General features: G+C 44.8%; 1 protein-coding gene across 8 annotated transcripts in view; it reads right to left on the minus strand.

The window, feature by feature from the left end:
• The window catches only part of obsl1b (obscurin like cytoskeletal adaptor 1b), an 83450-nt gene that overhangs the window by 3793 nt on the left and 53462 nt on the right, over positions 1–26195 (minus strand). For 7 of the 8 annotated variants that reach the window (XM_029663491.2, XM_065023637.1, XM_029663186.2 and 4 more), the window contains 5 exons: positions 23112–23224; positions 18096–18249; positions 4015–4176; positions 2893–2997; positions 75–341 (listed from right to left, as the gene is read on the minus strand). In XM_029663491.2, coding sequence (XP_029519351.2) covers positions 75–341; positions 2893–2997; positions 4015–4176; positions 18096–18249; positions 23112–23224 — 801 coding nt within the window. Of the gene's footprint in view, positions 1–74; positions 342–2892; positions 2998–4014; positions 4177–18095; positions 18250–23111; positions 23225–26195 lie in introns of those variants that run through there. The other variant, XM_029663417.2, reaches the window with a different exon arrangement.

Genomic DNA, 26195 nt, shown 5'->3' on the forward strand with positions numbered 1-26195 from the left:
AGGCAAATGTTCATGTCAAACATCTGACAAACTTTGATTGTGGGGTGAACTGACACTTTAATAGATTATCTTACCTTCTACAGTCAGTTTTGCAGAGCATGTGTGCTCTCCAACCTGCACACTGTAAGTTCCCTCATCGTCCAGTGCCACCTGTTGAATGACCAGCTTGCGATAGCAGCCCTCACTGCAGATCTCAAAGCGCTCTGAGGGCAGGATGACATTGCTGCCTTTGTACCAGCGGATACTGCACCGAGGGTTGGATACTGAGCAGTCCATGATCGCACGACTCCTCTCAAGAGCTACCTTGTCCTGGAGAGGGTTCGTTATGTTCAATGGAAGCTCTGCAAGGATAAAATACAAATTTGCTTCATTTCTGAATGTTTCGCAAGGTATGTTCTGAGACCTGACAATAATTGATTTGGACAAGTGGCAGGCACCAATATCAATAATTCTATATTTACCTACAGTACCAGTCAAAAGTTTGGACACACCTACTCATTCAAGGGATTTTCTTTATTTTTACTATTTTCAACATTGCAGAATAATTGTAAAAAACACATGTATTAACAAAAGATTCAAAATATATTTTCTATTTGAGATTCTTTGAAGTAGCCCCCCTTTGCCTTGATGACAGCTTTGCACACTCTTGGCATTCTCTCAACCAGCTTCACCTGGAATGCTTTTCCAACAGTCTTGAAGGAGTTCCTGCATATGCTGAGCACTTGTTGGCTGCTTTTCCTTCACTGTGGTCCAAATCACCCCAAACAATCTCAATTGGGTTGAGGTTGGGTGATTGGAGGGCAGGTCATCGGATGCAGCATTCCATCGCTCTCCTTCTTGGTCAAATAGGCCTTACACAGCCTGGAGGTGTGTTGGGTCGTTGTCCAGTTGAAAACAAATGATAGTCCCACTAAGCGCAAACCAGGTGGGATGGTGTATCGCTGCAGAATGCTGTGGTAGCCATGCTGGTTACGTGTGCCTTGATAAATAAATCACAGACAGTGTCACCAGCACAGACCCCCCACACCATCACACCTCCTCCATGCTTCACGGTGGGAACCACACATGCGGAGATCATCTGTTCACCTACTCTGCGTCTCACAAAGACACAGCGGTTGGAACCAAAAGTCTCAGACCAATGGACAGATTTCCACCAGTCTAATGTCCATTGCTCGTGTTTCTTGGCCCAAGCAAGTCCTCTTCTTATTGGTGTCTTTTAGTAGTGGTTTCTTTGCAGCAATTCGACCATGAAGGCCTGATTTACGCAGTCTCCTCTGAACAGTTGATGTTGAGATGTGTCTGTTACTTGAACTCTGTGAAGCATTTATTTAGGTGCAATTTCTGAGGCTGCTAACTTTAATGAACTTATCCTCTGCAGCAGAGGTAACTCTGGGTCTTCCTGTCCTGTGGCGGTCCTCATGGGAGCCATCATCACGCTTGATGGTTTTTGCGACTTGAAGAAACTTCCAAAGTTCTTGAAATGTTCCAGATTGACTGACCTTCATGTCTTATAGTAATGATGGACTGTCATTTCTCTTATGTTTATTGGAGCTCTTCTTGTCATAATATGGACTTGGTCTTTTACCAAATAGGGATATCTTCTGTATACCACCCCTACCTTGTCACAACACAACTGATTGGCTCAAACGCATCAAGAAGGAAAGAAATTCCACAAATTAATTTTTAACAAGCTACACCTGTTAATTGAAATGCATTCCTTGTGACTACCTCATGAGAAAATCCCAAGAGTGTGTAAAGCTGTCATTAAGGCAAAAGGAGGCTACTTTGAAGAATCTCAAATATAAATATATTTTGATTTGTTTAACACTTCTTTGGTTACTGCATGATTCCATATGTGTTATTTCATAGTTTTGATGTCTTCACTGTTATTCTACAATGTAGAAAATAGTAAATATATATATTTTTAAACTTGAATGAGTAGGTGTGTCCAAACGTTTGACTGGTACAGTAGGTCTATCCTATTGGGAACAAAGCATCTGATATTGACATAGATTTTCTATATCCGCCCCCATATGCCATTTTCCCCAAAAATATTATTTTGTTACTACAATAATATATATATATATATATATATATACGCAGTGCATTCGGAAAGTATTCAGACCCCTTCCCTCTTTCCACATTCTGTTACCTCTTCACTATTATTCTAGTGTGCCAAACTTTTGACTGGTACAATTAAGCAATAAGGCCTGAGAGGGTGTGGTATATGGGCAATATACCACGGCTAAGGGCTGTTCTTATGTACAACGCAACGCAGAGTGCCTAGATACAGCCCTTAGCCATGGTATATTGGCCATAAACCACAAAGCCCAGAGGTGCCTTACTGCTATTATAAAATGGTTACCAACCTAATTAGAGCAGTAAAAATAAATGTTTTGTCATACCCGCGGAATACGGTCTGATATGCCACGGCTGTCGGCCAATCAGCAATCAGGACTCGAACCATCCAGCTTATAATACATATATATAATATGCCATTTAGCAGACAATTTTATCCAAAGCAACTTAGTTGTGAGTGCATACATTATACGTACAGTTGTCCACAGGAATCAAACCCACTATCCTGGCATTGCAAGCACCATGCGCTACTAACTGAACTACAGGGATGAGTTTACCTGATATTTAAATGTGGGCCAGTATTTTCCTGCCTACACTACATCAGGAGATTTGACTACATGTCATATGTACAGGAAAGAAGAGGTGGTCTAGAATGGTTAGTGCTACCAGAGTTGACAGGGGTTTAAATCTGAACCACTGCCCTTCCGACTCGCACTCCTCCTACCTTTCCTGTCTCTTCACTGGCCTATCCATTCAATAAAACCACACAAGTATGAAAGGAGTGGGAATACAAAGATGAAGTAATCATATTACCCTCCACCTCCAGATAGGCTGTGCATTCCACGTGTTTGGCGACAAACTTGATCTCTCCGGAGTCCTCTCCTCTCACGTTGCACATTAGAAGAAAATGCTTGGTCCCTAAAAAGACATGCAAAATCAGTTACCATAGAAGCTTTGTTTTTTTCCCGGCTATATTAGTGTGTTGAGAATAAAGTCATGTTTTTAAGAGCCACATGTTACAAAGCATTAGACATGCACTTAAAGCATGAATCCTTAATTTAAACAATAACAAAGCTTTCCCTGCCCCTGTTTCGCTAAAAAGCTAAGGGTTGGGGCTGGACAAATGTAACAACTCTCAAATCTTAGACCGCTATGGATGCAAGGGACTGACCATACATGATATAAAATGTATAGTTTTAACCATGTTTTGAGGCTATAAAATGTGTGTTTACATTTACGTTGTTTATAAACATTGGAGTAAAACTAGCTCATATTTTGGGTTCTGATGAGGTACGATGAATTGAACTAAGCTCATGAGGCATTTATAAGTTATATCTGTATACCCACTGATTCTTGAAGAATATATCATGAATTTAGTCCAAAAATGCATTTAGCGACTAAGGATTCTAGCTTTAAGGTGCCAAGTGTCACCCCATAGGGCATTATAAAACGTATTATAAGCACTTATAATAGGTGATAAAGTGCATCATAACATTTGTTTTAAACACTCATAGCTGATACTCGACTATTCAAACATATATAAATACCTATAATGTATAAATAAATGAGCTGCTCATAGAAAGTATTGTCACTATCTACAGATCGACATGCACAGACTTTGATATAATGTTTAAATCCTAGTCAGATGTCTTACTGGACCAAGACAGAATAATGTACGTTTTCAAAGGTAGGCAGGTAACACTTTATAATAACTTTCACTACTAACTATAAATACAGCACATACTATTGATAAATGAGTATATCATTAGTTGTAAACATAAATAATTTTATAAGCATTAAAATGCATATGGATTGATAATATATATAAGAATTTATAAGAATTTATAAAGGCTTATATATGAAAGTTATTATAAAGTGTAAACCCCCAAATGATTACTACGTGTCATAAGAGATGATAACAACTGTAAGGATGACCTTCCTGGCGGATCTTGATGGTGCTGGTTGGTGTAATTCTCATTCCATTTTTGAACCACTCTCCAGGCACATCCTCCAGGGAGATTTCAACTACAAACACAGCATTCTGTTCTTCCTGTATGTCCAGGTCCTCCAGGCCTTGCAGGACCAACAGCTCCCGTTCTGCCAAGGGAGGTAAAGACAGAAGCTCTCATGTCAACACGTCATTCAAATATTTTACAAGGTTGAATTTTTTTTTTTACCTGTTTGTGTCATGTGAAAGGAAGCAGTTTCAGAAGGGAAGCAATGTTTTAGATGTGCAAGTGTGAAAGAGTAGTTATAATCTTTCAACGTACTTCTTTATAAGCTTTGTAAAAGCAATGTCTGTAAGTACATTTGTTTATTAACACAAGATAAATGTTTATCACATTTTTTTGTCATGTTTCTGTAAAATATTAATTGAGTTAGCTGTTAGCTACTTTGCAATAGATTTAGTGCTATTTCTCACTAAGGACACCTAGCTGAACAATATCAAGCATTCAGTTGCATCCTAGTAACTTCATTTTATATTTGACTCTAGATTGAGCACTCTTAATCCTTATTTCGCACATTTAGTGCAGTTATTGTAGAAGACATTCTGTGCTCTATACTACTGTAACTGAAAACATGTATTTTTGTGTTCGTTGCAGTTTAACACTGTGATTCAAGTAAACTTCCAACCCGGCACCCTGCTTCCCACGGAGTTATTTGAATGAGTGTTTAGCTAACTGGATAGCTGGATAAGGGCTACTGTACATTTAGCGAGCCCAGTATATTACCCCTTCAAAACAATAAAATAGTGGGAAAAATGTATTTTTTTTATAAAGACCCCATGTAACAATACTGCCCTACAAAGGCAAAACTCAGTAACTATGCCAATGGTAAAACTGAGAAAAATGGCTTTAAAATATGTTCGCTAACCTGCCAGATATGTTGTAGGTAGGTAAGTGATAATGCACTGATGTATCATCTTTATATCAAAAATATTTATGCATATCAACCATGACCACTGATTTGACCTATGACCCCTTAAATGCAGATACTGCACCCTGCCTTTGTATGACCTGAAACAACTATATGGGCAAAGTGCAGTATCTACAATCTAAATGTGTTAATCCAACTTTATTGTTGTTTTTCTGTTTGGCTTTGTATGGTCATTTATTTGACTTTGGGGTCATAGGTCAAATCAGTGGTCATGGTTGATATGCATAAACAATTACTTCATAATAAGATAATAAATCGGGATATTGTCACGTGTCTACCTAAAACATATTTTGTTGGACAGCAAATAAACTTTAAAGTCATTTTTATCAGTTTCATAGTGGAACAAAGCCAAAGTACAGTAGCTTTAGTTACGGCTGTTTGCCTTGGTTTTTACTTGGATTTTGTAGTTACTGAAAATTTCACACGCCATTTTCCCTGAAACAGAACATAATTGAATCCGGATACTTTGTCACAAGATAAAACTGATACAAAAAGCCAAATTTCAGTCTTAACTAAATGTTGACCAAAAGTGTAGTTACTGCATTTTGCCTTTGTACGACAGAATATCAACAGGTGATATGGCTTTATAAACTCTTTTGGGGGGGATTACGGTGACGTAATTAAAAAAGAAAAGACTTAGTTCCTTAGTTCCCCCAAAAGATGTTGGTCGTGTGCAAAAATGTGTGTAATCCACAGTGCTGTGGTGTCTTCATATGACCCTCTGATGTACAATACTTTATTAAGGAAATATTCACATCCCTTGACTTTTTAAAAATGTTGTGTTACAGCCTGAATTTGAAATGGATTCAATTTAGATCTTTTTGCCACTGGCCTACAAACCATACATATATTCAATTATGTCTTTTTTTTATGTATTAATAAAAAATGAAAAGCTGAAATGTCTTGATTCAATAAGTTTTCAACCCCTTTTTTATGGCAAGCCTAAATAAATTCAGGAGTAAAAATGTACGTAGCAAGTCACATAAGTTGCATGGAATCACTCTGTGTGCAATAAACACCCTACACTGTGATTGGTAGCACAGTGTGTGTGTGTTTGTCTTTCATTATGATTAAACCATTATGTTATGACAAAATACAATTTGCTCATAACAACATTCCTACACAGATTAAATCTGCTCTCAATAGCAAGCTGCTCTATCTGAACTGATTGGTCAAGTAAGAGAAAAAATGAACAACGTGGAATGTGTTTTTCTGACCTTCTAAGGAGATCCATTATTTTTCAGAGAACGCATAGAACCCCGAGTTGATTGTCCCTTTTACACCATGGCTATAATTGAACACATTTGCCACTAGAAATGTGTCAATTTGCCAGTAAAAATGTGTTCAACATCAACTGAAATAGCCAACAACTTTACTCGAGAGCTACAGTAGTCGTTGTGGTAATGAAACAACCAGACTTGCTAGTTTAGTTAACCAAACCATCAGTCCAAGCTTGCTATAGTGAAAATCGACTTCAACATTACCAATAATGTTTTAAATTCTACATGCTCTGGAATTCCCTTTAACCTCTTCAGTCGACCCTCTACTTTTTTGAACATTTTGTTAAAAATCGCGCAACATTTCAGCGCCCTGCTACTCATGCCAGGAATATAGTACGTTCATATGGTTAGAATGTGTGGATAGGAAACCCTCGGACGTTTTTAAAACTGGTTAAATCACGACTGTGGCTATTACATAACGTGCGTTACATCGGAAAGCGCAGGAAAACCTGATCACAGAAAATGGAAATAAATATCCTTGCGCCACTTCCAGCAATTGTTAACAGTGAGCCGAATTAGATAAGACCGAGCATTCAACTCCCACAGCATCAATATGTTGTCTAGAGTCTTGTGAATTGAATCATCTTTGATTCTTGGTTGAACCGAAAGAGGGGCACGACTTACCTCCGGTCTCCGCCCAGATCATTCCGGAAGAGCTCTCTCCTGAAATTTTTTCCAAGACGACAGCTAATGATATTTACATCGCCTACGGATGATTTTTATCGCTTATTAACGTTTACTAATACCTAAAGTAGCATTACAAACGTATTTCGAAGTGTTTTGTGAAAGTTTATCGTCTACTTTTTGAATTTTAAAAAATTACGTTACGTTGTGAAATCGCTGTTTTTTTCGTTTATCACACAGTCTACATATAACGATATCTTGGCTTTATATGGCCCGATTTAATCGAAATAAAGACCCAATAGTGTTTATGGGACATCTAGGAGTGCCAACAAAGAAGATGGTGAAAGGTAATGACTGTTTTCTATTTTATTGTGCGGTTTGTGTAACGCCGAAATGCTAATTATTTTGTTTTACGTCCCCTGCTGTGCTTTTCTGTTGTAGTGTATTGGTGCATGCTATCAGATAATAGCTTCTCATGCTGTCGCCGAAAAGCATTTTAAAAATCTGACTTGTTGCCTGGATTCACAACGAGTGTAGCTTTAATTTGATACCCTGCATGTGTATTTTAATGAACTTTTGAGTTTTAACTAATACTATTAGCATTTAGCGTAGCGCATTTGCATTTCCAGAGCTCTAGTTGGGACGCAAGCGTCCCAAGTAGAGGCAAGAGGTTAAGAGAATAAGAAACATGTATTCAACAATACCATGATATAAGAGTGTTTAACATGATTTTTTAATGACTACCTCATCTCTGTACATACTGCCAAGACTGTGCTCATCAGAGCTCAACAACCACCTCTTGGACAGTCACCTGCCGCCAGGATACCAACGGAAGGTGAGGGAGCTGATCGCCGTCTTCACCCCATCGGGGGCCACCAAAACAGACCAGGGGATGTGGCACTGAGGACAGAGCCCCTCAGACCACACGACGACGAGGAAAGCGGACCAGCAAGACCAACAAGCTGACACCACCATACTCGGAAAACACCCGAGACCCGGCCAAACCCGGGTGGCACAGGGAGGGCTTCCAATGCGGAACACGACCCAGTCCGACCTCAACCCAGATAAGGCCCCGACCAGGGTGACTGGACATGAGAGGCCTGTGTAAGTGACTGTGGTCCCGGAGCACCACGAACCCAGCTAAACCCTAAGCAGGGTTGCATGGGGAGGGACTTCGATGAGGAACAAGGCCCAGCTAGACCTCAGGCCTGGAACGAGGTGGCAAAAGACCACATTGACATCGGTGATGGACGGAAGGAGATGGAGACCCATACCCCACCCAGAACGCTGACCGGATCCTTCCGAATGTTTTATTTATTTTTTATTTCACCTTTATTTAACCAGGTAGGCTAGTTGAGAACAAGTTCTCATTTGCAACTGCGACCTGGCCAAGATAAAGCATAGCAGTGTGAACAGACAACACAGAGTTACACATGGATTAAACAATTAACAAGTCAATAACACAGTAGAAAAAAAGAGAGTCTATATACATTGTGTGCAAAAGGCATGAGGAGGTAGGCGTATAATTACAATTTTGCAGATTAACACTGGAGTGATAAATGATCAGATGGTCATGTACAGGTAGAGATATCGGTGTGCAAAAGAGCAGAAAAGTAAATAAATAAAAACAGTATGGGGATGAGGTAGGTAAAACTGGGTGGGCTATTTACCATGTACAGCTGCAGCGATCGGTTAGCTGCTCAGATTGGTGAGGGAGATAAAAGTCTCCAACTTCAGCGATTTTTGCAATTCGTTCCAGTCACAGGCAGCAGAGAACTGGAACGAAAGGCGGCCAAATGAGGTGTTGGCTTTGATCAGTGATGATCAGTGAGATACACCTGCTGGAGCGGGTGCTACGGGTGGGTGTTGCCATCGTGACCAGTGAACTGAGATAAGGCGGAGCTTTACCTAGCATGGACTTGTAGATGACCTGGAGCCAGTGGGTCTGGCGATGAATATGTAGTGAGGGCCAGCCGACTAGAGCATACAGGTCGCAGTGGTGGGTGGTATAAGGTGCTTTAGTAACAAAACGAATGGCACTGTAATAAACTGCATCCAGTTTGCTGAGTAGAGTGTTGGAAGCTATTTTGTAGATGACATCGCCGAAGTCGAGGATCAGTAGGATAGTCAGTTTTACTAGGGTAAGTTTGGCGGCATGAGTGAAGGAGGCTTTGTTGCGGAATAGAAAGCCGACTCTAGATTTTATTTTAGATTGGAGATGTTTGATATGAGTCTGGAAGGAGAGTTTACAGTCTAGCCAGACACCTAGGTACTTATAGATGTCCACATATTCTAGGTCGGAACCATCCAGGGTGGTGATGCAATTCGGGCGTGCGGGTGCAGGTAGCGAACGGTTGAAAAGCATGCATTTGGTTTTACTCACGTTTAAGAGCAGTTGGAGGCCACGGAAGGAGTGTTGTATGGCATTGAAGCTCGTTTGGAGGTTAGATAGCACAGTGTCCAAGGACGGGCCGGAAGTATACAGAATGGTGTCGTCTGTGTAGAGGTGGATCAGGGAATTGCCCGAAGCAAGAGCAACATCATTGATATATACAGAGAAAAGAGTCGGCCCGAGAATTGAACCCTGTGGCACCCCCATAACGACTGCCCGAGGACCGGACAGCATGCCCTCCGATTTGACACACTGAACTCTGTCTGCAAAGTAGTTGGTGAACCAGGCAAGGCAGTCATCAGAAAAACCGAGGCTACTGAGTCTCCCGATAAGAATATGGTGATTGACAGAGTCGAAAGCCTTGGCAAGGTCGATGAAGACGGCTGCACAGTACTGTCTTTTATCGATGGCGGTTATGATATCGTTTAGTACCTTGAGCGTGGCTGAGGTGCACCCGTGACCGGCTCGGAAACCAGATTGCAGATAAAGTACGGTGGGATTCTAGATGGTCAGTGACCTGTTTGTTGACTTGGCTTTCGAAGACCTTAGATAGGCAGGGCAGGATGGATATAGGTCTGTAACAGTTTGGGTCCAGGGTGTCTCCCCCTTTGAAGAGGGGGATGACTGCGGCAGCTTTCCAATCCTTGGGGATCTCAGACGATATAAAAGAGAGTTTGAACAGGCTGGTAATAGGGGTTGCGACAATGGCGGCGGATAGTTTCAGAAATAGAGGGTCCAGATTGTCAAGCCCAGCTGATTTGTACAGGTCCAGGTTTTGCAGCTCTTTCAGAACATCTGCTATCTGGATTTGGGTAATGGAGATACCCCGACCAGGGTGACACCGGGGATGGGAGGATGGTCGACCTTCTGGCGATGAAGGGAGATGGCCTCCCAACGTTCTAAGGCCTTTTTGTCCACCCCCCAGCAATCTCGGGATCACCGCTGTCTCCGCTCTGCCACTCACAGACCCCCTCGCCCATGGATCAAGAGGACCTCAATATCCTGGACGACACCACCTTTATGAGCACGGTGACTCTCCCAACAGACTGAGCTCTCCCAACAGATACAGATGGAGCTATCCCACTGGCAGGTTGGAGGTGGAGCCACCGCCTCCAATTCCAACCTCCTGTCAGCCCTGTCACCCTCCCCCTCTGCCGCCTCCCCACATCCCACCAACCTCGCTGCTGCCTCCGGAATATCACCATCTGGTGGTGGACCTGGGGAAATCCCTGGCAATCTCCTCGACTCTGACGGAGAGCATCCGTCAGCAACTCGTCAAGGCCTGTCAACCCCCGGCCAGCAGGATTGCCCTGCTCCCCATCAAAGGTTGAGCAGCGAGACCCCGGGCCGGCCCACCTGCCACAGCAACAGCCCTGTCAGCCACATCGGCCCGGCGCCATAACCACCTCCGACGCCGCCACTCCAACCACACCAACAGTAACGGAAGCACCGTCGACGCCTGACACAAGTTGCTTCTTGTGTCATCCCGGTGCTCGCTACAAGCCCGAGTGGAGGGTACAGCCCCATTGTCCCATCCTCATCCTGGGAGACTCCAACATCGCCAGGCTCCTTTGGATCTTCTCCGACCAGATCTAAGTGGAATCCATCCCCGTTGCCCGCTTTTGCCACGGCATCCTCCTCCTCGACTACCTGCGAACCGAGGGCTGTCCCGAGGTGGCCAAGGTCATCCTCTCCTTTGGCCTCAACAACCGAGAAAAGGGAATGACTACCACCTCCCAAAAGGCCTCAACTAGCCCAGCTTCCCGAACACTGCCATCTTCGTGCTGAAGATCAATTACTCTCCTACGATGCCGTTGGCCGACCGGATCAACTTGGATATCCTGAATGGATTGATCGGCCACAGAGAACATGTCCCTCTGCTGCCTTCATCACAGTTCCACTCCCGACAGGATGGCCTGCACTGGACCCCGGTTATGGTGATGAGGCAATTGTGGAGCCGCTGTCTAAACTAAGTGTTCCGCTCACTGGCCCAGACCAGGGGGAGAGTGACCTGCCCACCTTCCCGTGCCCCGACCGGCGGGGCCGTACCCCACCATGACCAAGACCAAGACCCTCAGATGGACTCGGGCGCCGGGGACCACGCACCTGCCCGCCTCCGACCCAAATTCAGGGAGACCGACACTGACGGGCAACCCCGCCGATGACCACCACACCACCGAACCAAGAGGAGGACAACAGGGGGCTGGACTCTGCCATACCGCACCCACCGCACTCTGATGGAAGCACGGGGGAGACCGGCATAGAGGTAGTGGTCCTGTCACGCATCTTCACACCCATAAAGCCTTAACTCTCCCTGTGCAGACGAGGCCTCTAATTCATGCCCACGCTCGACCCGGGCAAGGAGGCATGTATCCGGTTCCGCCCTGAGTTTGCCGCCTACCACCGTCAGCTCAAAGTGGCCGACTACTTTGACAGCCGCAAAGGCAATGCACACCGCGGAACCCAGAGGGAACAGCAACCGTGGAGAGGGCCCACCAGAAAATAAACAACTATTCACGGAACCTTCAGGGAAGGAACCGCCCGACACGAATCTGCTGCAGGGCGTCCGCTATCTACTGGAAACCGACTGGAAAACCTTAAACTCGACCCCCCCCCCCCCCGACCTACAAGGGGCACGGGACAACCTGCCCAAATAGGAGATGACCGCTCTCAGACAACTGGAGAGGGACACGACGATCATCAAACCGGCGGATAAAGGGTCAGCTGTGGTCATCCTGGACAGGGGTCAGTACGTGAAGAAGACTGAGATCCAACTCGACCAGGAGGAGAACTACTGGTGGCTGGAGCAGCCCATCTTCCAACGGATGGCTCTGCTCATCAGAGGTGTGCCCGATGGGCTGGTGACGGACGGGACCCTGGGGCCCAAGCAATGCGCCAACCTGGTGGGAACCACGCTGGCCAAGAGCAGGAACCTCTACCTCTTGCCAAAAATCCACTAGGTGCCCCACGGCTGACTCATCGAGTACGACTGCGGCAGCGAAACCTACGGCGTGTCGGAGTGGCTTGACGCCTACCTACGCCTGCTGGCGACAAGGCACGACAGCTACATCAAGGACATGGTGGACTTCCTGGACAAGGTGGCAGCAACCAAGGTGGGCGCCGGTCGACTTCCTGTTTACCATGGACGTGGACAGCCTCTACACCAACATCAAAGTTGGAAGCGGCCTGGCCGCAGTCAGCGCTCACCTCGAGCGCCACCCTCAGGACAGTAGACCGTACAAGCAACTGCTGCGGCTGTTAGAGCTCTCGCTCACCTGCAACGACTTCGAGTTAAATGGAAACACCTACCTGCAGGTCAAAGGAGTGGCCATGGGAAAGCGGTTCACCCCCGCCTACGCCAACATCTACCTGGCAGAATGGGAAGCCACTGTGTTCCCCCTGTGCGCTCTCCGACCATCATGCTTCCACCGCTTCCTGGACGATGAGATGGGAGTCTGGCTCATTTAAGGACCAAGTTTTCTGCTTGAGCAAGAGGACAAGTACATTAGAGTGTCTAGTTTGAGAAACAGACCCTAACAAGTCCTCAATTGGCAGCTTCATTAAATAGTACTCACAAAACACCAGTCTCAATGGCAACAGTCAAGAGGCGACTCCGGGATGCTGGCCTTCTACTATTTAATGACGTTGCCAGTTGAGGTCTTGTGAGGCGTCTGTTTCTCAAACTAGACACTCTCATATACTTGTCCTCTTGCTCAGCTGTGCACTGGGGCCTCCCACTCCTCTTTCTTTTCTGGTTAGAGGCAGTTTGCACTGCTCTGTGAAGGGAGTAGTACACAGCGTTGGCACAGCTGTTGATTTGTTTGGTCCTTAAAAAGCTACAGTTGTTGCTGTGGTAACCAAGCAAACACATTTGCTAGTTTAGCTAACCAAACCATTAATCCAAGCTTGCTATAAGTTAAATAAACTTCAACAATACCAATAATGTTTTAAATTAGACATTAAGAATGAACTATAGACATTGAGTTTGACCGTGCTGATATACCGTGAGTTATAGGGAAATAATGCATGCTCTAGAATGCCCTTCAAGCAAATAAGAAACTAATATTCAACAATGCCATGGTATAATAGTGTTTATCATGATTTTTTAATGACTACTACATCTCCGTAGATACAATTATCTTTAAGGTACCTCAGTCAAGCAGTGAATTTCAGCAACAAATTCAACCACAAAGACCAGAGAGGTTTTCAAATGTCTCGCAAAGAAGGGCACCTATTGGTAGATGGGTAAAAAATAACAAAAGCAGACATATCAATTTGAGCTGGGTGTATTGATACCCAGTCAATACAAAGATACAGGTGTCATTCCTAACTCAGTTGCATGAGAGGAAGGAAACAGTTGAATCTGCACCCAATCTGGACACCTTCCAACACTAGACAAACACTCGCTACCAGGAATGGACGGCGAGCAACCGGAAGCAAAAAACTTGGCACCTGACGTGGAGTGACAGTCCCAAACAGGAGCTGCCTCCTAACCGGGGATCACCCACCTCACTTGTCCCCATTAAAGGGGAACACCCTTTCCCTAACCCTAACACTACCCTAAACCAAACCCTAACCTTAACCTAAGCCTAACCCTAACCCTGGCCCTACCCTAACGCTAATGAATGGATGGAACCCACGCTCAGGAGGAACCCACAACACATATACTTAACCATCGCACCCCATAAACAACTTTCCAGACGCGGGCGGCTGGTGTGCCGGCGGTGGCATGAGATGGATAACTTTTGCTGCAATAACAGGATGTACACAAGACCACACTCTTCACCCCTGGGCTGGTTGTGCCTGGACCCCCCGGTGCTCCTGCTCGGCAAGAAGAGTGGTGCACCTCCCCCTTGTATCCACACTATGGATAAAGGGCGACTACAGCTGGCAGGTGTAGGACAACGGGTGCTACAACACTAAAGGGATGGAACCACCAAGACCCCACTCTACCGTCCTGGGCTGGTTGTGCCCGGACCCCCTGGCGCTCCTGCTCGGCAAGCGGAGTGCCCCTCCCCCCGGTCTCTGCACAGCTTGAAGGTGTCAGATCGACCCTGCGGATTCATAATCAAAACATAACCTGGTCAGACTCTTGGGTGTTGTGCACCTGGGGGCCCGGACATAGTCAGCCCCAGCATCGTTCCATTGCACCGAACGGAACCTCCACCAAATAGAACCTCCACTAAATGAAACCACTGCTTTACAGATAGAAAGTCAACTGCAACGGGCAGGTGTTGAATAACAAGTGCTACAACAACATACAGGGGATGGAACCACCATCTTTACTTAAGACCCCACTCACACAGAATCCTCCACTCTATGGATACAAGGTGGACCAGAACGGACAGGTGTGGGACAATGGGTGCTGGTGCAACAACACAAAAGGGATGGAATCACCACCTTCGCACCAGCCAGAGTGGCTAAGACGGGCAGGTGGCCAACACTCAACAACGCAATGGAACTACCACCCTTACCCTAGCCGAAGGAGTGGCTACTATGGATGGGTGACCAACACTCAACAACGGCTGGACACACAGCCCAACAGGAGAACCAACTGCGACACATGGTGGGTCAACACAGGGTGTTAAACACAACAACGGAGGTGTCTATGGTGGATTTCAGTGGTTGGATTATAACAACAGGGAAAGAGGTTAGAGGTGGTGATTTGGAACCTGAGCTCATTAGACACCTTTCATTGGAATGGGGCCGCACACACACACACACAAAACATACAACAGAACCTCAACACATCACCAAGAGGACAAAACCATGAGGACCCATCCAGGTAAGTATTGTTCGAACAAGTGTGCCCACCCCAGGAAAGTATCTTCTTAGCATTGGTGGCACACTAAACGGACAGATGACTCACAGGTAGCGACCATTCACCAAACAGAGGACAAGGTGCACAGCTATGGAGATCCCATGGGACCACAAAACTCCTCACAGAGGCTGCCCCCTGGGCTAGTTAGAACCCCACAAGGTCTGACTACTGCCTCCAACACTTACGGAGTCTATGGGTTGGAACCAAAAGAACACAGGAGGAGTACATCGGAACCCAAATTAGAAGACATTGTGAGGTTGCCAAACACCGCACAGAGGCTTCCCCTTGGGCTGGTTAGAACTCCACAAGGGTGGACCACTGCCTCCAACAGGTCCTGAGCCTGTCGCTACCTCACAACGGGAGCAGGAGTACATCACTCCCAAATCTCTATAGAGAGACCAATAGGAAAATGGAGGGCAAGGCACCCAACTTAGAAGGCCCCCTGTTTCAGAGCGGGGCAGCCAGGGACAGTGGGGAGGCAACAGCCTCCGACACATACCCGATGCCTCTGAAAGCACACTGCCAACCCTATGGGGTTACGCCTCCTTCCCCTCGTCTTCCAACAGACACCCTATGGTTGGCAGGGACGGAGCAAACGGCACTAGTGTCCGGTGTCAAATGGCACCGGACACGACACTGGACACGACACGGAGGCAGGAGATCACAATGGAGGATAAACTACCGACCAATGATCCAAAACACAGTAGGGCCGAGTCGGTAGCCACCTTCTTCTTCCACCCCAGTGTCAAGGCCACTGCCAAGACACTGCTCATCAGATCTTGACATTACCTGGAGGAGATCAACAACCACCTCTAGGGAGAGCCGTTGTTACCAGGATACCAGCGGAAGGCGAGGGAGATGATCGATGGACTGTCAGTGGCTTCGTCGGAGTGGCTGTGGCATAGTTACTGGAGCAGCTTTGTCCCGCCCCTCACCCGGGCGTTGGCGGAAAGTAAGGCGGAGGATGGGGAGTCCGATGGAGCGAGGGCGACACACGGGCATTGGCGACAACAAAGGAAGCCTCATCGGAAGAGGAGGAGAGGAGTCCATCTCCACACTCAAGGCAGAACATATGCAACCTGGCGGAAACACCACTTGGCTGGAGCGCATGGAGAAAGGAGACTAGGGGCCACAAGGAGGACGTTGGGAGACACCACCGGAACAGACACGCAGATGCGGGAATAAAGAGAGAGCCCCTCAGACCGCACAACGAGGAGGAAAGAGGACCGGCAAGACCAATAGGCCGACACCACCATCCCCAGAACACCCAAAACCCGGCCAAACCCAAACCCGGGTGGCACAGGGAGGGCTTCCGATTCGGAACACGACACAGTCTGACCTCGGCCCAGACCATGCCCCGACTGGACACAAAAAGGCCCTCGGCCACATGCCAACCAGGGGGGCAGAAGACCCCATGGACATCAGTGAGGGACGGAAGGAGACAGAGAGCCATGCCACACCCAGAACGCTGACCGGACCGATCCGTCATACCCCAAACAAGGTGACACCGGGGATTGGGAGGATGGTTGAGCTTCTGGCAGCCAAGGGGGATGGCCTCCCAATGTTCCAATGACCTCTCCGTCCACCCCCCGGTGATCTTGCGACCATCACTGTCTCTCCTCCGCCCCTCATGGACCCCCTCGCCAATGGATCAAAAGGACCTTAACATCCTGGACAACGCCATCTTCATGAACGCGGTGACAGAGCTCCGTCAACAGATACGAATGGACACACCAGAAAATAAACAACTATTCACGTAACCTTCAGGGTGGGAACCACCCGACACTGACCTGCTGCAGAGTGTCCCGTCCCTCTTCCACCAGGGGCACGGGGCAACCTGCCCAAGGAGGAGGTGACCGCCCTCAGGCAAATGGAGAGGGACGCGACGATCACCATCAAACCGGCGAAAAAAGGGTCAGCTATGGTCATCCTGGACAGGGGTCAATACGTGAAGAAGGATGAACGCCAACTTGGCCAGGAGGACAACTACCAGAGGCTCGCAGGACACGGCGGCCTTCCTGGCCAAGGTTGGCAGCAGCGACTTCCTATTCACCATGGATGTGGACTGCGTCTACTCCAACATCAAATTATTACAGGTTACAGAAAACGTCTACATTCTCATCTCTCATTTCATGATGGGCATGGACACGTAGGTCACATCATAGAGGGGGTTTTAAGTCCAAAACGAGACCTGCATGGTTTAAAAAATGCGGGCCTGCTTACAATGCAGATATAAAATGGGAATGTCAGCTAACTGTTTTACTCCTCTCAAACCTAATATTTTAATAAAGCTTTGGTGATTAAGATTTATTTCCAAGTGGTCTCAAGAGCCAAAGCCTTTATCGACAATCTTAACTACTTTGCGATTGCATTGGGCAAAAAGAAACTGAATTGAGAGGAGGGGAGGCTATGCTTGGTTTTAAATCAAATTAAACTAAATTGTATTATTTTAAAGGTATAGAGGCACCAAAAGCAGATTAGGGCAGTATGTTTCACGGCTGGATAGGTTGCATTTACGCTTTCAATATTCATACCATACCCAACTCTGTTACCGCTAAAACCAGCATTTGGTTGGTCATAAATATCCCTTCCATGAAAGTAGCTCTTTGGATCATATTTTTAAAGGACACAAAAATTTCCATCCCGCCCATCTGAGCACAAGCGAGCTGATGTAAGACAGGTAAATTGCCGAACCTGGCGTCAGGGCTGGAAAATGCCAGTGCCCCAGATTTTACATGACGAAATTGAATTTGACACTAGCTCCGCCTTAACGCCAGCCGAAAACAAAGCCCTAACACTGTAGTGTTGCCATACTTTAAAACACTGAAGTGTTAACATAAAGTACAGTATATATGATCAAACCTATAGGTGAGGCCATGAATGACTAGCAGATTTTATTATAAGCTTAGTTAGTCATCAAAATATTGTTCATATGGGAGATTATTAAGGCGGCAGACAGTACCGTAGACCTCTATATTGCAGGATGTACTGGAGTCTCCAGCGTCACATGAGTATGTGCCAGAATCACTGACTTCACACTTCAGGATTTGGAAGTAGTGTTTTCTTCCCATAGCATAAATACGCAAATCCTTGCGTGGTTTCACCTCGATCCCATTCTGAAGATAAAACATTTTTAATTGAGAAATAGTCATCATATCCACAGAAATCTGTCATATCATTTGAGTAAATGAATAATGTATAAGTAAACTGACCATTGTCGATGTTGTATTTTACAAACCTAGCTATTCATGGACTGCACTTCCCGTCATTGCCATTGTTATCAACGTTCTACAGATGCCGCAGCATATTGATGTACGACTGATGGTTAATGATCAGTCTTTTTGAACGGGTGTTAATGACTGTTTGGTAAAAATTATACTATAGTGACCTGGAAATACAATGACATTGCTAAAGTTGGCAAATAATTAGTAGGAAACAATTTTGACACCATTATGACGTAGTCAAGTTTACTTTAGAGAGATGGCAATGTTGCCATGAGCTAGCAAAGTTTGTCAGAAATAGCTAGCGATACTAATGTTAGCTAGCCTCTACGGGACCGCTGTTCCTATACCGGGGCGGTTGTGTTAATGTGATTAACATGACAGTTGTAAGTAACAGCAAACTTTCCAGATGTCTTATACGGGCAGAAAGCTTAAATGATTGTTAATCTAACTACACTGTCCACTTTATAGTAGGTATTACAGTGAAAAATACCATGCTATTTGTTTGAAGAGAGTGCACAACAACAACAAAAATGATTACGGCAACTGGTTTGATACATTCACCTCTGAAGGTAAATAATGTACTTACATTCAGTAATCTTGCTCTGATTTGTCTTCCTGAGGGTCCCAGAGATAAAACATAGCATAGTTTGGTGTGATAAAATCTATTTTTATATTCAAATGTAGGAACTGGGTTCTACAGTTTGAACCCCTACTGTCTCTGGCTCCACACCCACCCATTCCGGCTATCTAGAAAGTTAGTGTATAAGTTAATGATCCATCATCTATGACATTCCTGGGAGGATGTAAACTTAAATGTTGTATTGCCATATCATTTTTGTATGTTCTCTGTGGTTATGTACTTGAAAATGTTGCAATTGACCAATTCGGCTTGGTACAAAATATTGTCCAGTATTGTAATGCTTCACTGGATCAATATGAAACTTGCACACACATTGCTGCCATCTAGTGGCCAAAATGTAAATTGCGCCTGAACTGCAATATTATATTATGGCCTTTCTCTTGCATTTCAAAGATGATGGAGGAAAAAAGAAATAGAAAACACATGTTTTTTTGTTTGTATTATCTTTTACCAGATCTAATGTATTATATTCTCCTACATTACTTTTACATTTCCACAAACTGGTGTTTGTGGAAAAAAAGTGTTTCCTTTCAAATGGTATCAAGAATATGCATATCCTTGCTTCAGGTCCTGAGCTTCAGGCAGTTAGATTTGAGTATGTCATTTTAGGCAAGAATTTTAAAAAAGGGCACGATCCTTAAGAGGCTAACTAAAATTCTGGCGTTCTTCCCTCAATTTTAGCTAGCTAACTAAAGTTGTGCTGCATCTAAAGTTAATCTGGCGACATCACAATGATTACTAAAGATTGTCCTACTAATTATTTTGAAAGCCATAGTCAATCAATCAACAATATAATAATACTCTTAGGAAAGGTTTTCATCTTAACTCACAATATTTTTTTAAAAATATTTTTTAAATGTATTTAACCTTTATTTAACTAGGCAAGTCAGTTAAGAACAAATTCATATTTTACAATAACTGCCGACTCCGACCAAATCCTCCCCTAACCCGGGCGACGCTGGGCCAATTGTGCGCCGCCCTATGGGACTCCTGATCACGGCCAGTTGTTTTACAGCCTGGGATCGAACTAGGGTCTGTAGTGACGCCTCTAGCACTGAGATGCAGTGCCTTGAACTGATGCACAACTCAGGAGTGGATCTGTGGATACTATGCGGTTAGAACGGTTAAAAATATATGTAAAACATCACAGCACAGTAAAATATATGGCACATGGAAACCAAACGAGAGTGGTCTACGGTGATAGGTGGGATGGGCTGAGAGTAGCTGAGGGGTGGGATTAAAGAGCTCATGGTCGGTAATGGTATTATTGAAAACACTACACATAATATAATGTATACCGGAGTAAAATCTAATGTATATAATATATATATGCAACATGTGTTGGTCCTATGTTTCATGAGCTGAAATAAAACAGCCTAGAAATGTTCCATGCGCACAAAAGCTTATTTCTCTCAAATTATGTGCACAAATTTGTTTACAGCCCTGTTAGTGAGCATTTCTCATTTGCCAGGATAATCCATCTACCTGAATGGTGTGGTATATCAAGATGCTGATTAAACATCATGATCATTAAACAGGTGCACCTTGTGCTGAGGACAATAAAAGGCCACTCTAAAATGTGAAGTTTTGTCACGGAACACAATGCCACAAATGTCTCAAGTTTTGAGGGAGCGTGCAATTGAAATGCTGACTGCAGGAATGTCTACCAGAGATTTTGCCAGAGATTTTAATGTTCATTTCTCTATCCTTTACGTTAGTACGTCCACCCGGCCTCACAACCTTAGACCATGAGTATGGCGTTGTGTGGGCGAGCGATTTGCTGATGTCAACGTTGTGAGCAGAGTGCCCCATGGTGATGGTGGGGTTATGGTATGGGCAGGCATAAGCTACGGACAACAAACACAACTCATTTTATCGATGGCAATTTTAATGCACAAAAATAACATGATGAAATCCTAAGGCCTACTGTGAGGCCCATTTTATTTGAGCTATCTGTGACCAACTGTATTCTCAGTCATGGAAAATTCATAGATTAGGGCCGAATTAATTTATTTAAATTCACTGATTTCCTCATATGAACTGTAACTCTTTGAAATTGTTGCATGGTGCGTGACATTTTTGTTCAGTATATTTATGTATGTACAGTGCATTTGGAAAGTATTCAGACCCCTTGATTTTATTGTTTGTTAAGCCTTATCCTAAAATGGATTTAAAATTGTTGTTTTCTCATCAATCTACACACAATACCCAATAATGAAATGTTTACAAATGTATTACAAATAAAATACTGAAATACCTTATTTACATAAGTATTTAGACCTTTGCTATGAGACTCGAAACTGAGCTCAGGTGCATCCTGTTTCCATTGATCATCCTTGAGATGTTTCTACAACTTGATTGGAGTCCACCTGCGGTAAATTCAATTAATTGAACATGACTTGGAAAGGCACACACCTGTTTATATAAGGTTTCACAGTTGACAGTGCATGTCAGGGCAAAAACCAAGCCATGAGGTCCAAGGAATTGCCTGTAGAGCTCCGAGACAGGATTGTGTCGAGGCACAGATCTGGGGAAGGCTACCAAAAATGTCTGCAGCATTGAAGGTCCCCAAGAACAGTGGCTGCCATAATTCTTAAATGGAAGAAGTTTGGAACCACCAAGACTCATCCTAGAGCTGGCCACCCGGCCAAACTGAGCAATTGGGGAGAAGGATGTTGGCCAGGAAGGTGACAAAGAACCCAAATGGTCACTGTGACAGAGCTCTAGAGTTTCTCTGTGGGGATGGAAGAATCTTCAAGAAGGACAACCATCTCTGCAGCACTCCACCAGTCAGGCCTTTATGGTAGAGTGGCCAGACGGAAGCCACTCCTCAGTAAGGCACATGACAACCCGCTTGGAGTTTGCCAAAAGGCACCTAAAGACTCTCAGACCATGAGAAACAAGATTCTCTCGTCTGATGAAACCAACATTGAACTCTTTGGCCTGAATGCCCTGCGTCACGTCTGGAGGAAACCTGGCACCATCCCTACGCCGATGCATGGTGGGGGCAACATCATGCTGTGGGGATGTTATTCAGCGGCAGGGACTGGAAGAATAGTCAGGTTCGAGGGAATGGTGAACGGAGCAAAGTACAGAGAGATCCTTGATGATAACATGCTCCAGAGCGCTCAGGACCTCAGACTGGGGTGAAGGTTCACCTTCCAACAGAACAACAACCCTAAGCACCCAGCCAAGACAATGCAGGAGTGGCTTCAGGACAAGTTTCTGAATGTCCTTGAGTGGCCCAGCCAGAGTCCGGATTTGAACCTGAACATCAAACATCTTTGGAGAGTCCTGAAAATAGCTGTGCAGCGATGCTCCCCATCCATCCCGACAGAGCTTGAAAGGATCTGCAGTTAAGAAAGGGAGAAACTCCCTGAATACAGGTGTGCCAAGCTTGTAGCGTCATATCCAAGAAGACTTGAGGCTGTAATCGCTGCCAAAGTTTCTTCAAGAATGTACTTGAGTAAAGGGTCTGAATACTTATGTAAATGTGTTATGGTGGTATTGTTTGTAGATTGATGAGGGGAAAAAAACTATTACATCCACTTTAGAAGAAGGCTGTAACGTACCAAAATGTGGAAAAAGTCAAGAGGCCTGAATACTTTCCGGATGCACTGTATGTATGTATGTATGTATGTATGTATGTATGTATGTATGTATGTATGTATGTATGTATGTATGTATGTATGTATGTATGTATGTATGTATGTATGTATGTATGTATGTATGTATATGTGTGTGTGTGTTTGTGTGTGTGTGTGTATGTATGTATGTATGTCTATAAACTTAGTGTACATTAAGGATCACCGCTCTTTCAATGACATGGACTGACCAGATTAATAAACAATATATATACCTCATTTTGAAATGTCATCATGTTTCCAAGCCACAGTAATGCACTTTAGACTAAATCTTAATTAACCCCTATTGAGACTGCACTGAGTAGAATGCTCAGTTGGGTATCAGTCCCAAAACTACCGTTTAAAACAACATTGTGACGAAACGTGCAACCCATGAATATGACTTCATGCGATGCATCATAGTATTATTGAGTGGAAGGTTGCTAACAAAATAGTGTAAAAATTGGGTGGAAAGGGTATGAATTGTTTACCTTCATCCATTTCACTTCAACATGAGGCCTTGATAGCTCACAATCCATTGATGCCATAGCTGCTTCTGGAAAGCGCAAGTCCTCCAGTTTTTTAATGACTGTCACTGGTGGCTCTGAGAACAAAATGAGAACAAAATCAAGGTGAGAGAAAGAGTAGAGATGAAACTGTATAATTAGTGTGAGTCTGAAATGAGTGTGAAAAGCTTTGTGTACTGTGACACTGCCTCGAGTGTTAGGTGACATGAGCACATACATATTTCACTGGCTTAAAGTTATAAAACCTTTGTATCTTTTCATTTTCATAATGTTTACGTAAAGTATCTTCCAGTTCTGACTGCATTATTTGGACTGGCAAAATCCAAGACTGGTCAAATCCATTTATGTTGGGAAAAGTTTAAGTGTGATCCTTGGGACGTCCAACTCTGATGTCACCCCCATTGAATTTGACATTTAAAATGTTTAAGGTAAGGGTTAAGGTTACGTTTAGGGTTAGGTAAGGGTTAAGGTTTGGGTAAATGTAAGGGTTAAAGTTAGGGTTCTGGTGGGGTCATCCCAAGGATTCCTCTTAGCAACTTAGCATATACCATTTATGTTGCACGTCCCTTTATTTAAAAGGGGATGTGTCCCTTTAAGAAAAAGTAGCATTTGGGGAAATGTTTGGTGTACCTGGGGCTGAGAATTTATTGGCTTAAAAAGCTTAGAAATAGCCAATAATTAAGTCTATAAACTGCTCATATTTGTGGACTTTACTCACCCTTCAAAGGAGTAAGGTTTTTGTTGGCTTTGAGAATACCATTCCGAGGAAGTCTTTAGAAGGCCGGATTTCCCTTGCTTACTTGCAGCATCAGAGCTTGGAGAAGCCTAATCACAGTGACTAAATGGTCACGTGGAATTTGACTGCCGTCATGTCTCGTGACCGCCGTTGTGGCAGTAATATGATAGACCGAGTCAAGTCGAATTCAAGACCATGATTGTAATTTTGTCAAATCACCACCATAATAAGAGATCAAAATGTCCAGTATTTCTGTGTTCATATTTCAGAACAACATATGGATTCTTTAGACATTCAGATAGAATAAATGCATGCTGATGGAAAATAGAGACACGCTACACATTATTACTAACCCAAACACAGTGGTGAACAATGGGCATTCTACGCCTTCAGAGAAGAGCTAAGGACTTCTAAATAATAATAATAATTCTATTACTATTTTCAATGATGTTCTGATTTAATCTCTTCAGTTTTTGTTGGAAAGGAAAGGGTTAACACTGAAGAGAAAAAAATATCCAATTAGGATTTTGTTGGTCAGGACTTTGCTGGTCTCTGGGGGGATACATCGAGCTAGCTAAGTCAACCATTGGCTAGGCCAACAGAAGCTAGATAATGGCATCTGCCATTCAACTGTATTAGGGCAAAATGGTGTAGTGACAGTGGAATCAACGAATCACATTTTGACTTAATGGGGAGGACCGTTTTTACAAACCTGGCCAAAAACGGCCAACACCTTTGCTGATATTCAGGAGTTGATGCTGTTGAAGGACTTTAAAAGCAACCTGCCTGATAGAATTGTAGTTCATTTAAATGAACAGAAAGTGGTGACATTGGCCCAGGCAGCAGTGTTGGCAGATGAGTACACTTTGACACACAAGACTGTCTTTGGTGCGCCTCATTTTGAAGGCTGAACGATTAGGTCATCAGTAACTCATTTGGGTTACTTTTCCTCCGACAACCCTAAGCCTTCACACAAGATCCATGACTGTTTTTACTGTCACCAAAAGGGTCACGTGATTGCGGACTTGAAAAATAAACCGAAACAGTCCCTGTCACCATCCCCTAAATTGAAAAGAACAGGGCTCCTGAACAGGGCTCCGGGCAGCCGAGCAGAAATGGAGGAAAACTCGCCTCCCTGCGGACCTGGCATCCTTTCACTCCCTCCTCTCTACATTTTCCTCTTCTCTCTCTGCTGCTAAAGCCACTTTCTACCACTCTAAATTCCAAGCATCTGCCTCTAACCCTAGGAAGCTCTTTGCCACCTTCTCCTCCCTCCTGAATCCTCCTCCCCCCCCCCCCTCCTCCCTCTCTGCAGATGACTTCGTCAACCATTTTGAAAAGAAGGTTGACGTCATCCGATCCTTGTTTGCTAAGTCAAACGACACCGCTGGTTCTGCTCACACTGCCCTACCCTGTGCTCTGACCTCTTTCTCCCCTCTCTCTCCAGATGAAATCTCGCGTCTTGTGACGGCCGGCCGCCCAACAACCTGCCCGCTTGACCCTATCCCCTCCTCTCTTCTCCAGACCATTTCCGGAGACCTTCTCCCTTACCTCACCTCGCTCATCAACTCATCCCTGACCGCTGGCTACGTCCCTTCCGTCTTCAAGAGAGCGAGAGTTGCACCCCTTCTGAAAAACCCTACACTCGATCCCTCCGATGTCAACAACTACAGACCAGTATCCCTTCTTTCTTTTCTCTCCAAAACTCTTGAACGTGCCGTCCTTGGCCAGCTCTCCCGCTATCTCTCTCAGAATGACCTTCTTGATCCATATCAGTCAGGTTTCAAGACTAGTCATTCAACTGAGACTGCTCTTCTCTGTATCACGGAGGCGCTCCGCATTGCTAAAGCTAACTCTCTCTCCTCTGCTCTCATCCTTCTAGACCTATCGGCTGCCTTCGATACTGTGAACCATCAGATCCTCCTCTCCACCCTCTCCGAGTTGGGCATCTCCGGCGCGGCCCACGCCTGGATTGCGTCCTACCTGACAGGTCGCTCCTACCAGGTGGCGTGGCGAGAATCCGTCTCCACACCACGTGCTCTCACCACTGGTGTCCCCCAGGGCTCTGTTCTAGGCCCTCTCCTATTCTCGCTATACACCAAGTCACTTGGCTCTGTCATAACCTCACATGGTCTCTCCTATCATTGCTATGCAGACGACACACAATTAATCTTCTCCTTTCCCCCTTCTGATGACCAGGTGGCGAATCGCATCTCTGCATGTCTGGCAGACATATCAATGTGGATGACGGATCACCACCTCAAGCTGAACCTCGGCAAGACGGAGCTGCTCTTCCTCCCGGGGAAGGACTG

Source organism: Oncorhynchus nerka, linkage group LG1, assembly GCF_034236695.1.
Source record: "Oncorhynchus nerka isolate Pitt River linkage group LG1, Oner_Uvic_2.0, whole genome shotgun sequence".
Classification (NCBI taxonomy): domain Eukaryota; kingdom Metazoa; phylum Chordata; class Actinopteri; order Salmoniformes; family Salmonidae; genus Oncorhynchus; species Oncorhynchus nerka.